Raw genomic sequence first — 13,581 nt, 5'->3', positions numbered from 1 at the left:
CATTGCCCTCCAGGAGGGAGTAACTGCTATTGCCTTGTTTTCTTGGGGAACCTGTGGTAGAAATGGGAACTATCCAGTTCTGTAATTCTGTGGTATAAATGTCTGTAATTTTATAATATAGTTGTCTTGCACTTAGTTGTTTTGAATTCAGGAGTAAATTTGTTCCTGCAGGTTGTTGATGAACGAGAATTTTTTGAGATCATGCCACATTATGCCAAGAACATCATTGTTGGTTTTGCAAGAATGAATGGGAGGACTGTTGGGATTGTTGGCAACCAACCTAAGGTGGCCTCAGGTAAGATGGAGAAGTTCTCATAAACCTAGTTAGGGGTTAGCAGCCAAAGCTGCCTGGGCCCCGGGATTCCTGTTTGCTTTCTGCCTTTTCCTCAGACATAGTCTTCCATGAGCAGAGGAAAAAACTCACATGTAAAAGCAACCTTTTCTCTTAATGTTAATATCACAAAATGCCCCCCCCTTTACGATTTATTTATTTATTTGAAAGGCAGAGAGAGAGAGGGAAGGAAAAAGAGAGAGATCTTCTACCTGCTAGTTCACTCCCCAAATATCCACAACAGCTGGGGCTGGGCCAGGCTGATGTTAGGAGCCAGGAGCTTCTTCTGGGTCTCACATATGGGTGGCAGAGGCCCAAGGACCTGAGCCATCTTTCACTGCCTTGCCAGGCACATTAACAGGAAGCTGGATCAGAAGTGGAGCAGCTGGGACTTGAACCAACCCTATATGGGATGATGCAGGTGGTAGCTTCACCTGCTATGCCTTAATGCCAGTCTCCCAAAATGCTCCTTTCGTACTCCCCCCTTTTAAGGGCACATAAAGTCTTTACCTTTGCTTTAAATAAAAAAATATATATTCATTTGAGAAAGAGAAGGAAGTCCCATCTGCTGGTTCAGTAGTTCCTAAATTCCCACAATGGCAGGAACTGGACTGGGCTGAAGCTGGGAGCCAGGAATTCAATCCAGGTCTCCCTTGTGGGTGAGTGGCTGGAACTCAGTGACTTTAACCATCACTGCTACCTCTTAAGAGTCCTTTCTAACAAGAAGCTGGAGTTAGAAACCAGAGCTGGGTATCAAACCCAAGGATGTATATGTCTTTTTTTTTTTTTTTTAAGATTTATTTATTTATTTGAAAGTTACACAGAGAGGGGAGTCAGAGAGGTCTTCCATCCACTGGTTTATTCCTCAACTGGCCACTACAGCCGGAGCTGCACTCTAATCTGAAGCCAGGAGCCAGGAGCTTCTTCCGGGTCTCCCACGCAGGTGCAGGGGCCCAATGACTTGGGCCATCTTGTACTGCTTTCCCAGGCCATAGCAGAGAGCTGGATTGGAAGAGAGCTGGATTGGAAAAGGAGCAGCTGGGACTCGAACCAGTGCCCATATGGGATGCCGGTGCTTCAGGCCAGGGCATTAACCTGCTGTGCCACAGTGCTGGCCCCAGGATGTATATGTCTTAATTGGTGACTTAACTGGTTGATGACCCACCCCAGGTCTTTACTTTTTTAGTAAAAAATTTGTCCCCTAAATATATGACTCATCTACCAAACTAAGAGCTCCATGAGAGCAGGAATGTGGGTATCTTATCCACAGTTCTATCTCTGGTTCCTTCAACAGTGCCATATACAAAAGTATATGAGGGGCTGGGGTTGTGGTGTAGCAGGTAAAGCCACTGCCTGCAGTGCCAGCATCCCATATGGGCACCGGTTCGAGTCCCGGCTGCTCCACTTCTGATCCACCTCTCTTCTATGGCCTGGGAAAGCAGTAGAAGATGGCCCAAGTGTGTGGGCCCTTGCACCTGCCAGGGAGACCCGGAGGAAGCTCCTGGCTTCGGATCAGTGCAGCTCCGGCCATTGCTGCCAATTGGGGAACGAACCAGCCCATGGAAGACCTTTCTCTCTCTCTGCTTCTCCTCTCTGTGTAACTCTTTCAAATAAATAAATAAATCTTTTTGAAAAAAGTATGTGAGAAGATAATGGGATCTTGTCATAACCCATAGCTTTTGGGTATTATGGCTAGACTTGAGTCATGACCAGGTGACGTCATCTGTGTGGGGATTTGGAATGGGTGAGTCCTGTCCCCAAGGTATCTTTTTATGCATATGCAAATACTCTAGAATCAGAAACTCCAAGCACTTCTGGTTCTAAGCATTTTAGATAAGGGATATTCAACTTGTGTTGACACTTTAAGATTGCATCTATGAACACAGGATTCTTTCCATTTATTTTGGTCACCTTATGCAAGTATTTCTTCTAGCAGTGTTTTGTAGTTTTCAGTGTACAAGTCTTTCACCTCTTTGGTTAAATTTATTCCTAAGCATTTTATTCTTTTAGATGCTACTGTAAATGAAACTTTCTTAATTTCCTTTTCTGATTGTTCATTGGTGGTGTACAGAAACACAACCACACAAGTGATTTTTGTTGACCTGATAATGTGTAACTTTGTGCTTTGTTGTAGACTACCTGGAATTTTCTACATATAGTCACACATTGCTTAATGACAGGATATGTCCTAAAATCATGCCTCGTTAGGTGATTCTGTCACCATGGAAATATAGAGTGTTCTTATACAAATAGCTATGATGCCACTAGATGATATAATCTTACAGGACCACTGCAGGCTGGTGTTGGCCAGAACACTGCACAATACATTACTGTATAGGAGCATTTTTTCTTTATTTATTTGAGAGAGAAATATATTGATTGATGTTCCATCCACTGGTTCACTCTGCAAATGCCCACAACAGTCAGGGTCCTGAACTCATTCTGGGTCTCCCAAGTTGGGTAGCTTAGACCCAAGTCAGTTTTTTGTTTTTTTTTTTCAAGATTTATTTATTTGAAAGACAGTGTTACAGAGAGAGGCAGAGACAGACAGAAAGGTCTTCCATCCACTGGTTCACTCCCCAGATGGCTGCAATAGCTGGAGCTGTGCTGATCCAAAGCCAGGAGCCAGGAGCTTCTTCCGGGTCTCCCATGCGGGTGCGGGGGCCCAAGGACTTGGGCCATCTTCTACTGCTTTCCCAAGCCATAACAGAGAGCTGAATCAGAAGAGGAGCAGCCTGGGCTAGAACTGGCGCCCATATGGAATGCCCACGCTTCAGGCCAGGGCTTTAACCTGCTGCGCCACAGTGCTGGCCCCTAGACCCAAGTATTTAAGCCATCATCTGTTGTCTTCCCAGGGTATTCATTAGCAGGAAGCTGGATTGGAAGTAGAGCTGGCAGTTCACCCCAGGGACTCTGATATGGGAAGCAGGTTTCCCAAGCAGCATCTTAGTTGCTGACTAAATGCCTGCCCCTAGGATCATGTTTACTGCAAATACAATTTTCTTTCTTCCTCTTCACGCACATTGCCTGTAGAAACAGCTCTACATTATGGAAGCTTCTCCTGTAAATATAGGTTTGCTGGAACACTGCAGACATCAGAGCAATCCCTTGAGGACTCAGAACAGGTGAGGGACTAGTCTCTGGTGTTTAATAGCAATGATAAAAGTGTCTTATTTATTTGAAAGGCAGAGTTATAGAGAGAGGCAGAGAGATCTTCCATCTTCTGGTTCACTCCCCAAATGGCTGTATCTGCCAGGACGGAGTCAGGCCACAGCCAGGAGCTAGGAGCTTCATCCAGGTCTCCCACATAGGTGGAGGGGCCCAACAACTTGGATCATTTTTCGTTGTTTTCCCACCACAATAGCAGGGAGTTAGATTGAAGTGGAGCAGCTGAGGCTTGAATCAACATCCATATGGGATGCTGGAGTTGCATGTGGTGGTTTAACTGCTGAACCGCAGTGTCAATCCCTGGGCAGTCTTGTTTTAATGAGGGGGAGGTTTTCAGTCTTTCATCATTAAGTATGATGCTAGCTGTGACTTTTTCATGAATGTACTTCATAATATTGAGGAACTTTCCTTCTGTTCCTACTTTTCTGAGAGTTTTTGTCATGAAAGGATGTCATGAAATGCAACTTCTGCATCAACTGAGATGGTCATGTAGTTTTTGTCCTTCTATTAATGGGATGTATTATATTGATTATATTATGTTTGAGACATATTTGCATTTCTGAGATTAATCCCTCTTGGTCATGCTATGTAATTTTTTTTAATAGACTTTCTTTAAGTTTTGGGTTCACAGTGGAAAGTACAGAGAATTCCTATATACCACTTGATCCCACACATGCACGGCCTCATTATCAACATCCTGTAACACTGGAGTAGCTGGGACTTGAACTGATGCCCATATGGGATGCTGGCATTGGAGGCAGTGGCTTTACCTGCTTTGCCACAACAATGGCCCCAAGGAGCCTATACTGACACATCATTATTACTTCAAGTCCATAATTTCCAACAGGATTTGTTCTTGGTGTTCTAAATTCTATGGGTTTAACAAATGCATGTCATGTATCCACCATTATAAATAGAATCATACAGGATAGTTTCACTGCCTTGAAAGTCCTCTTCCTTTTCCAAACCTTAATCTCTAGCAACTGCTGATTTTTTCCAAATACTTAAAATATTTATTTATTTGAAAGTCTGAGTTAGAGGATGAGACAGAGATCTTCCATTTGGTGCTTAACTCCCCAGATGGCCAGGTCTGGGCCAGGCAGAAGCCAGGAGCCTGGAACTCAAACAGGGTCTCCCACATGGGTGGCAGGGGCCCAGGTACTTGGGCCATCTTCCGCTGCTTTCCCAAGTGCATTAGTAGGGAGCTGGATCAGAAGTGGTACAGCCAAAACTTGAACTAGCACTCATATGGGGTGCCAGTGTTGTGTTTCATGCAGCAGCTTAACCCACAGTTTAATTTGCAGACTTTTTTTTAAATGAAACCACCAGTCTTCCTAAATGGCTCTACTATTTTGTATTCTCACCAGCAATAATTGAGAGATCCTTTTGCTACAGATCCTTGCCAGCATTTGGTGGTGTTAATTTTTTGGATTTTGGCCATTCCAATGGGTGTGTAATGGTATCTTTTTTTAGCTTGCAATCTCCAAATGACATAATGTTGAGCCTCTTTCAATATGCTTCTTTGCCATGTGTATCTTTTCTTGGTGAGATACCTGTTCAAGTCTTGCCCATTTTTTTTTTTTTTAATTTTTTTGACAGGCAGAGTGGACAGTGAGAGAGAGACAGAGAGAAAGGTCTTCCTTTGCTGTTGGTTCACCCTCCAATGGCCGCTGCGGCCGGCGCGCTGCGGCCGGCGCACCGCGCTGATCCGATGGCAGGAGCCAGGAGCCAGGTGCTTTTCCTGGTCTCCCATGGGGTGCAGGGCCCAAGCACCTGGGCCATCCTCCACTGCACTCCCTGGCCACAGCAGAGAGCTGGCCTGGAAGGGGGGCAACCGGGACAGAATCCAGCGCCCCAACCGGGACTAGAACCTGGTGTGCCGGCGCCGCTAGGCGGAGGATTAGCCTAGTGAGCCGCGGCGCCGGCCAGTCTTGCCCATTTTTATTATCTCAGAGGCAGAAAAACGAAGAGAAAGCTGCCATCCACTGGTACACTTTCTGATGGCCTGCAGCTGCTGGGAATGAGTTTGGGGCCAAAGTCAGGAGCTAGGAATTTAATCAGTTTCACATGCAGGTGGCAGGAACTCAACTTGAGCTATCACCATGACTTCCCAGGGTCTGCATTAGCAGGAATCTGGAATCAGGAGCCAGAGCTGGGAATTGAACTCAGGTACTCTGATGTGGGAAGTATAAAAATCCTTATTTATTTAACTTACTTGAAAGGCAGAGAGAGAGCAAGAGAGAAAGCGAGCGAGAAGAGCGTGCAAGCAAGCTAGTTCACTCCAAGAAATACCTGCAACAGCCAGGGCTAGGGCAAGCTATGGCAGGGAGCTGGGAATTCTGGTGTCCTTTTATTTTTTTTCCCTTAAAAATTTATTTGAAAGAATGACAAATAAGAGACAGAAATGGGGGTAGGCCAGACCAAAGCCAGGAGCCTGGAAGTCCATCTGGGTCTCCCACATGGGTGACAAGGAGTCCGAGTACTTGGGCCATCTTTTGTTACTTTCTCAGGTGGGATGCTGCTTGCTGGCGGGGAGCAGGATCATAGGCAGAGCTGCCAGAATTGCAACCAGCACTCAGTACTTGGGATACTGACATTGCAAAGGGTAGCTTAATGCAGCATCACACCACTCCCACCCCATCCTGCATCATAGTTAAGTCTTAAAGTAGGGTAATGTTTGGGCTGGCAGTATGATGTAGTGGGTTAGGCCACCATCTGCAGTGCAAGCATCCCATATGGCCACCAGTTTCAGTCCAATCCAGCTCCCTGCTAGTGGCCTAGGATAACAGCAGAAGATGGCCATGTACTTGGGCCCCTGTACCTACCTGGGAGACCCAGAATAAGCCCCTGGCTCCTGGCTTCAGTCTGGCCCAGCTCTGGCCTTTGTGGCCATTTGGTGGATGGAAGATCTCTCTGACTCTGCCTTCAAAAAAAAAAAAAAAAAAGTAAGGTATTATTAGTCCTCTAATTTTAACCCCCTCCCTTGATACTGTGTTGGTTATTCTGGATCTTTTTGCCTTTCCCTACAAACTTTAGGATCATCTTGCTGATATGCATAAAATAACTTGCTAAGATTTTTAAAAGATTTAAGGCAGAGTAAGTAAGCAAGCAAGAAAGAATTCTTCCATACACTGATTTACTCCCTAATTGCCCTCTACAGCCAGTGCTGGCCTAGGCCAAAGCTAAGAGCCAGAATCTCTGTCTATAGTGTCCCAAGTGGATGGCAGGGACTCAAGTTAACTGGGCTGTCATCTGATGCCTTACAGGCACATTAGCGTGATGCTGGATCAGAATTGGAGCACCTGGCACTTGAACTAGCAGTCTGAGATGCTGGCATTGCAAACAGTGGCTTAACTTGGCTATGCCCCAATGTTGATCCCTACTTGCTAGGATTTGACTGAGATTACTTTGAATCTGTAGATCACTTTGGCAAAAATCTTGAAATTACTGATTTTTCCTATCCATGAATGTAGAATCCCTCTGCATTTATTTGGTTGTTTTTCCTCATAGCTTTATTGACTTACACTTAAGTAAAAATTGCATATATTTGGGATGGGTGTTTGGCACTACTGCTGAGTTGCCTGCATTCCATTTCATAGTGTCTGGTTTGAGTGTCAGCTCTTCCTACCCATATGGGAGACTTGGCTTGATTTTGCAGCATTAGCCTCAGCCCAGCCCTGGACATTATAGGCATTTTGGGGTGTAAATCAGCAGATGGAGCTTTTTCTCTATCACTCTGCCTCCAAGATAAAGAAATAGAATAGTTCCAGCAGGGTTTTTCTGGTGGTTCTTTCAGGTTTTCCATGTAGAAATTATGTCTTTTGCAAACAATGATTGTTTGTTTTTTTTTTCATCATTAATCTGAGTATCTTTTATTTCCTTTTCTTGTCTTACTGCATTTGCCAGGACTTCCACTATGATATTCAGCAGTGGTGAGGGGACATTCTTACCTTGTTCTTCGTGGGAAAGCTTTTAGTTTGTCACCACTAAGTATGATGTTATGTTAGGTTTTTTTGTATAAAGTAGGGAGCATTTCCCTCTGCTAGTTTTTTTTTTTTTTTTCAAGTATGCTGAATGGATATTGGCCCTTGTTGAATGCTTTTTCTGCATTTACTCTTATGATGCTGTAATAATTCTTCTTTCTTTAGCTTATTGATGTGATAGATTTATTTTTCAAATGTTGATCTAGCCTTGTGCACCCACAATAAATCCCACTTGATCATGGTGTATAATTCTTTCTATATGTTCTTCAATTTGATTTGCTAAATTTTGTGGAGGACTTTTTTTTCCATACATGTTCATTAGAGGTAGTATAGTTTTATTTCCTTATAATCTCTTTGTTTAGCGTTAGTATTAGGAAAATGCATATCTCAGGATAAAATAGGAAGTATTCTGTCTTCTTGAAAATACTGTAGAAAATTGGTATTCTTTCTTTCTTAAGTGTATTACAGAATTCTCTAGAGGCCAGCATTGTTGCATAGTAGGTTACAACCTTTGCCTGTGGTGCCAGCATCCCATATAGACACTGGTTTGTGTCCTGCTTGCTCCTCTTCCAACCCAGCTCTCTGCTGATGGCCTGCGAAACACTGGAATATGGCCCACGTGCTTGGACCCTGCACCTATGTGGGAGATCTGGAAGCAGCTCCTGGTTCCTGGCTTCGGATTGGCTCAGCTCTGGTTATTATCTCCCTCCCTCCCTCCCTCCCTCTCTCTCTCTCTCTTTCTTTTAAACAAGATTTATCTATTTCAAAGAGCTACAGAGAGGCAGAGGCAGAGAGAGGTCTTCCATTCTGTTGGTTCACTCCCCAAATGGCTGCAATGGCTGGAGCTGGGCTGATTCAAAGCCAGGAGCCAGGAGCTTCCTTTGGATCTCCCTCGTGGTGCAGGGGCCCAAGGAGTTGGGCCATCTTCCACTGCCTTCCCAGGCTAGATTGGAAGTGGAGTAACAAGGGACTTGAACCAGCACCCATGTAGGATGCCGGCACTGCAAATGGCAGCTTTTCCTGCTACACCACAGCACTGGCGTTGTGGCCATTTGGGGAGTGATCAGCGGATGGAAGACCTCTCTGTTTTTCCCTCTCTAAATCTTCCTCTCAAATAAATTAAAACAAATTCTCCAGTGAGTCCATCTAGGGTGCATTTGTCTTTATAAATCCTGTAGGAAGCACAAAGTACATTCAAAAAGCAAAATACCATGTAGGTACTTTTATTGGAGATCTTTATTTCCTCACGTAGCTTTGTGATACAGTATTGTACCCTCTCCTTTCTACCTGAAAGACCCTGTTAGCATTTCTTGTAGAGTACTTCTGGCCTTAATGATTTCTTCACATTTAGTCTGAGAATGTCTCACTTAACTCTCAATTTACTCTTCATTTTTGAGGGACAGTTTGCTAGATAAAGAATTATTGGTTGACAGTTTTATTTTAGTGTTTTAAGTATATCACTCCACTGTTTTTTGGCCTCCAGGGTTCCTGCTGATATATGAGATGATAATCTTGATGAGGATCCCTTGAAATCTGACAAATCACTTTCTTACTGCTTTTTTGTGTTTCTGATAATTTGACTCAGTGTCAGTCTCTGAAACGGTCTTGGAGTTAGCAATTTCTTATTTTTTTTAAGATTTATTTATTTATTTGAAAGTCAGAGTTACATACAGAGAGAGGAGAGGCAAAGAGGGAGAGAGGGAGACAGAGGTCTTCCATCCACTGGTTCACTCCCCAAATCACCACCAATGCCTGAAAGTGTGCCGATCCGAAGCCAGGAGCCAGGAGCCTCCTCCAGGTCTCCCACAGGAGTGCAGGGGCCCAAGGACTTGGGCCATCTTCCACTGCTTCCTAGGCCATAGCAGAGAGCTGGATTGGAAGTGGAGCAGCCAGGTCTCAAACTGGTGCCCATGTGAGATGCCAGCACTGCAGGCAGCGGCTTTACCCACTACACCATACGATGGCCCCCAGCAATTTCTTATTTTTGTAGTTTCAAATCTTGCATCAAATTTAGGCTTTTAAACATTATTTCTTGACATCATCTCTGTCACTTCCTCTGTTTTCTCCTCTTGACATTCCCTTGCAGTATAATGTTGGCTCATTTGATGCTGTTCCATGGGTACTTTATGGTCTGGTCACTACTGGGTTGTTTGTTTCTGTGGTGTTCATATTCCTTAATCTTTATTGTTTCCTCAGATTTCTTAAACTCCTATAGTGAATTTTTCATTTGTTATTGTACTTTTCAGTTCCCCAATTTGTTTTGTTCCTTTTTAACCTCCTCCCCCACCCCTTAAAAAACATTTATTTACTTGAATGGCAGGATTACAGAGAGGGGGGAAGAGAAAGAGTTCTTCCATCTGCTGCTTTGCACCCCAAATGGCTGCCAATGACTAGGGCTGGGCCAGGCTAAGGCAGAAGCCAGGAACTGCTTCTAGGTTTCCCACGTGGGTGCAGGGGCCTGAGATCCTGGACCATGCTCTGCTGCTTTCTCAGGCACATTAGCAGGGTGCTGGATTGGAAGTGAGCAGCTGGGACTTGAACAAGTGCCAATATAGATGCTGGTGTCACAGGCAGTGGTTTTTACCCACTATGCCACAGTGCCAGCTACCCTACTCCCTTTTTGATATTATTTTGTTCATACATTAGCTTCCTGATTTTCTTTAGTTGTTTATCTATGTTTCCCTTCATCTCTTCAGATGTATTTAAGAGCACTGTTTTAAAGTTTTTGTATAGTAAATTCAATGTCTATGCTTCCTTAGGGATTGTCCCTATCAATTTGTTTCATTCATTTAAATAGCCATATTTCCCTTTTTCATTTTACACTATATATTCTTTGTTTAAAACTGGCTATTAAAAAAAGTAAATAAATAAAACTGGCTATTTGAATTTTATGGTGTGGTAACTCTGGCAGGCAGATCTTCCCCCTCTTCCAGGATTTGTCATGTTTTCATTGCTGAATATTGTAGCAGTCCATTTGGGGAAACAGCTATGAAAAAGACAATGCACAGAGTTTACACCTTATTTTGTATGGTTACTGAAGTCTGTTCCTTATATCAACTAGTGCTCTGACCAAGATTTCCTTGAATGCCGGGAGCTAAAGAAATGAGGGAATTAGTTATTCCAGTCTTAAAAACTGCCTCTGTAATCAAACTGTCATTCGATGCTTAACCAGGCTAGAATGGAGTTTTGAGATCAGCCTAAGGTTAAAACTTAAGGTCTTCCACGTGTTTGGTTTTGTAACATTTTCATTCATCTCAAGGTGTTTTCTCATTGCCCCTTCTCTGATCCTTCTGGATACTCTGTCTGTGTCTAGGGGAACCTATTAAAATCTCTGCAAATTCCCTTGTATACAAAGGTGTTTTGAATGTACTAATTTCCCAAAGAAAATAACTTCCCTTGGGCTTTCTCTCCTGGGCCTTGGGTGGTCTTATTCATAATCCTTTGTCTCAGATGTCTGCAGGTTGCCTCACCATGTTTTTAAAGAATACTTGCCTGAGTTCCAAATTAGGCAAAGTGGAGACCAGTTTCTTGTATCAGATTAGAGCAGATTTACATGGTAATTTGTGAATGAGGTCTGCTCTGTTCTCTAGAACCAAGGAGGATGTGGGACAGTTCTAATTAAAAAGCCATCGAGATTCCTTCCATTGTAAAGTTGCCTTTTCCTTGATTATAGCATTCACTTGGTTGTTTTAAATGTTTTTCTACTTTCCAGAGTTTGAGTTTGTTCTGACAGGTTCTACTTTTTTTTTTTTTAAATGTTTCTGATTGGGATGGAGCTGCCTTTGATGCTGTTTTGTTGTTTAGAAGAAATCTTTAAAGTGAGGAATTTAAACACATTGAGAATGTATTTTGTAATTTACAACACAATAAAATGCATAGCTTTTAAGTGCTCACTTTGTGGGGTTCTGGCAGTTGTGTACACACTTGCATTCACCATCCAAAACAAGAGATACATTTTTCTTACCTCAGAATATATACATTCTGAGGGAAGTTTTGTTTTTTGTTTTTTTTTTTTTTTTTTTTTTGCGTTGTCTTTTTATTGATTTGTAGGATTCCTTATATAATCTGGATGTGCTTGCTAATTTTTTAAAAAGATTTTATTTATTTATTTGAGAGGTAGAATTACAGAAAAGGAGAGACAGAGAAAGGTCTTCCATCTGCTGGTTCAGTCCCCAAATGGCTGCAGTGGCTGGTCTGAAGCCAGGAGTCAAGAGCTTCTTCCAGGTCTCCCATGCAGTGCAGGGGCCCAAGTGCTTGGGACACCTTCTGCTGCTTTCCCAGGCCGTAGGAGAGAGCTAGATCAGAAGAGGAGCAGCCAGGACACAAACCAGCACCCATATGGGGTGCTGGCACCGCAGGTTAGCCTACTGCACCACGGTGCCAGCCCTAGGCTTGCTAAGGTCTACAAAAGAACTTAGTATGATTTTGATAGGAATTGCTGAAAAGTAAAGCTCTGTGCTTTTCAGTGTTAACTGTTTAATCAAAACCTTATAATGAAAATGAAATACTATTAAAAATGTAGTTCTTCCATTATATTAGCCCCTATTTAAATTACCTCAGTAGCCACATCCATTTGGAGTAGCACAGAGAACATTTCCATCAGCAGCAGCAACTCTGTTGGTCAGTTTTGGAAGGATGGATTGCAGAGCCCCAGCCATTGCAGCCGTCTGGGGAATGAACCAGATGAAAATCTCTCTCTCCTTCCCTCTGTGTAACCGATACATACATACATAAATAAATCATTTTTATTTTTTAATAAAGGGTTTTTCATCTATATTCATGTGAGATTTTGGTCTATGTCCTTTTCTAATAATATCCTTATTTTGATAGCAGAGTAATTCTGGCCTGAGTAAGCTGGAAACTCTCAGAGGAGAGATATACTAATTGAGCTCTTGCTCTTTGTGGCTTTATAAATCTCTTTAATCCTTGCAACTATGCTAGGATATAGTAACAGCCTGACTTCTGAGGTTTAAGAGATTCCTTAAGGGCAGGTAGCTTATCTGATTGTAACCTGCAAGGACTCTGAGATCAGCCCCAGAACAATACCTCACACTGATGGAGGCTGTGCTCCACTGGAGGCAGCCTTGGCAGCCTGTACTGAGCTAATGCTCCCAAGAAGGGATCCCATGGACTAGGGCTACTTTTAGGCTCCCTCTGGCTAGTGCCAGGTGGGTTCTCCATCTTCTCCTTTTCTCCTGGAGCATTTGAAGTCCTTATTACTGCTCTGAAGTGAGGAGACTTGTAGCCTCCATAAGCAGCAGCTCTGGGTTGTTGCTGAGGAGTGGGTGGAACTGAAATGAATTGCCTGAAAGCTTAGCATGGATAATCTCTTTCTAGGATGCTTGGATATTAATTCATCCGTGAAAGGGGCTCGCTTTGTCAGATTCTGTGATGCATTCAACATTCCACTCATCACTTTCGTTGATGTCCCTGGCTTTCTGCCTGGTAAGTCACTGAGAGACATGGAGGTCAGCAGAGTGGTTTTCCTGAGCAAGGAGCCCACTTTGGGATAGCTTGCAAAATTCCTTAAGGATTTGCAGCTTATCCATATCCTGGGTGTCAAGAAGACATGGCTGTGTGAGGGATGGCCGTCTTCAAACTAAACAGCTGAAGCGTGGCAGGCAACCCTTGTAAAAACTTCTGTGGATGTCTAGTAGCTCTTCCTTCTGACCTAGGCACAGCACAGGAGTACGGGGGCATCATCCGGCATGGCGCTAAGCTTCTCTATGCATTTGCTGAGGCAACTGTGCCCAAGGTCACAGTCATCACCAGGAAGGTAAGGACCTCACATACTTAGCAGCATGGCATGGTGGGAGGTCTGACCAAGAGTTTTTATAGGACTGGAAGGAGTACAACTTGCTCATTGCTCATACTTAAAAAGACCTTAAGGACAGCATTTCTAGACCTGCATTGCAGGGACGTGTGCTTTTTTTTTTTCCTGGATTTATTTTATGCATCTGAAGCAGAGTGACAAGATCTTCCATCTGCTTGTTCATACCCTAAATGGCTGTAATGGGTGGAGCTGGGCCAGGTCAAGTTCAGGAGCCTGAAACTCCATGCAGGTTACCCACATATGTGGCAGGAGATCAGGCACTTGGG

At 43.5% G+C, this 13,581-nt stretch overlaps 1 protein-coding gene across 2 annotated transcripts in view; it reads left to right on the top strand.

Annotated features, from left to right (window-relative positions):
• Positions 1-13,581, top strand: part of PCCB (propionyl-CoA carboxylase subunit beta) — a 74,398-nt gene that overhangs the window by 56,937 nt on the left and 3,880 nt on the right. For both annotated transcript variants that reach the window (XM_051859006.2, XM_051859007.2), the window contains 3 exons: positions 172-295; positions 12,820-12,927; positions 13,158-13,258. In XM_051859006.2, coding sequence (XP_051714966.1) covers positions 172-295; positions 12,820-12,927; positions 13,158-13,258 — 333 coding nt within the window. The remainder of the gene's footprint in view (positions 1-171; positions 296-12,819; positions 12,928-13,157; positions 13,259-13,581) is intronic.

This window comes from Oryctolagus cuniculus, chromosome 4 (genome assembly GCF_964237555.1).
Source record: "Oryctolagus cuniculus chromosome 4, mOryCun1.1, whole genome shotgun sequence".
Classification (NCBI taxonomy): Eukaryota; Metazoa; Chordata; class Mammalia; order Lagomorpha; family Leporidae; genus Oryctolagus; species Oryctolagus cuniculus.
The sequence above is the reverse complement of the archived record's forward strand: the minus strand, read 5'-3'. Positions and strand labels throughout refer to the sequence as shown.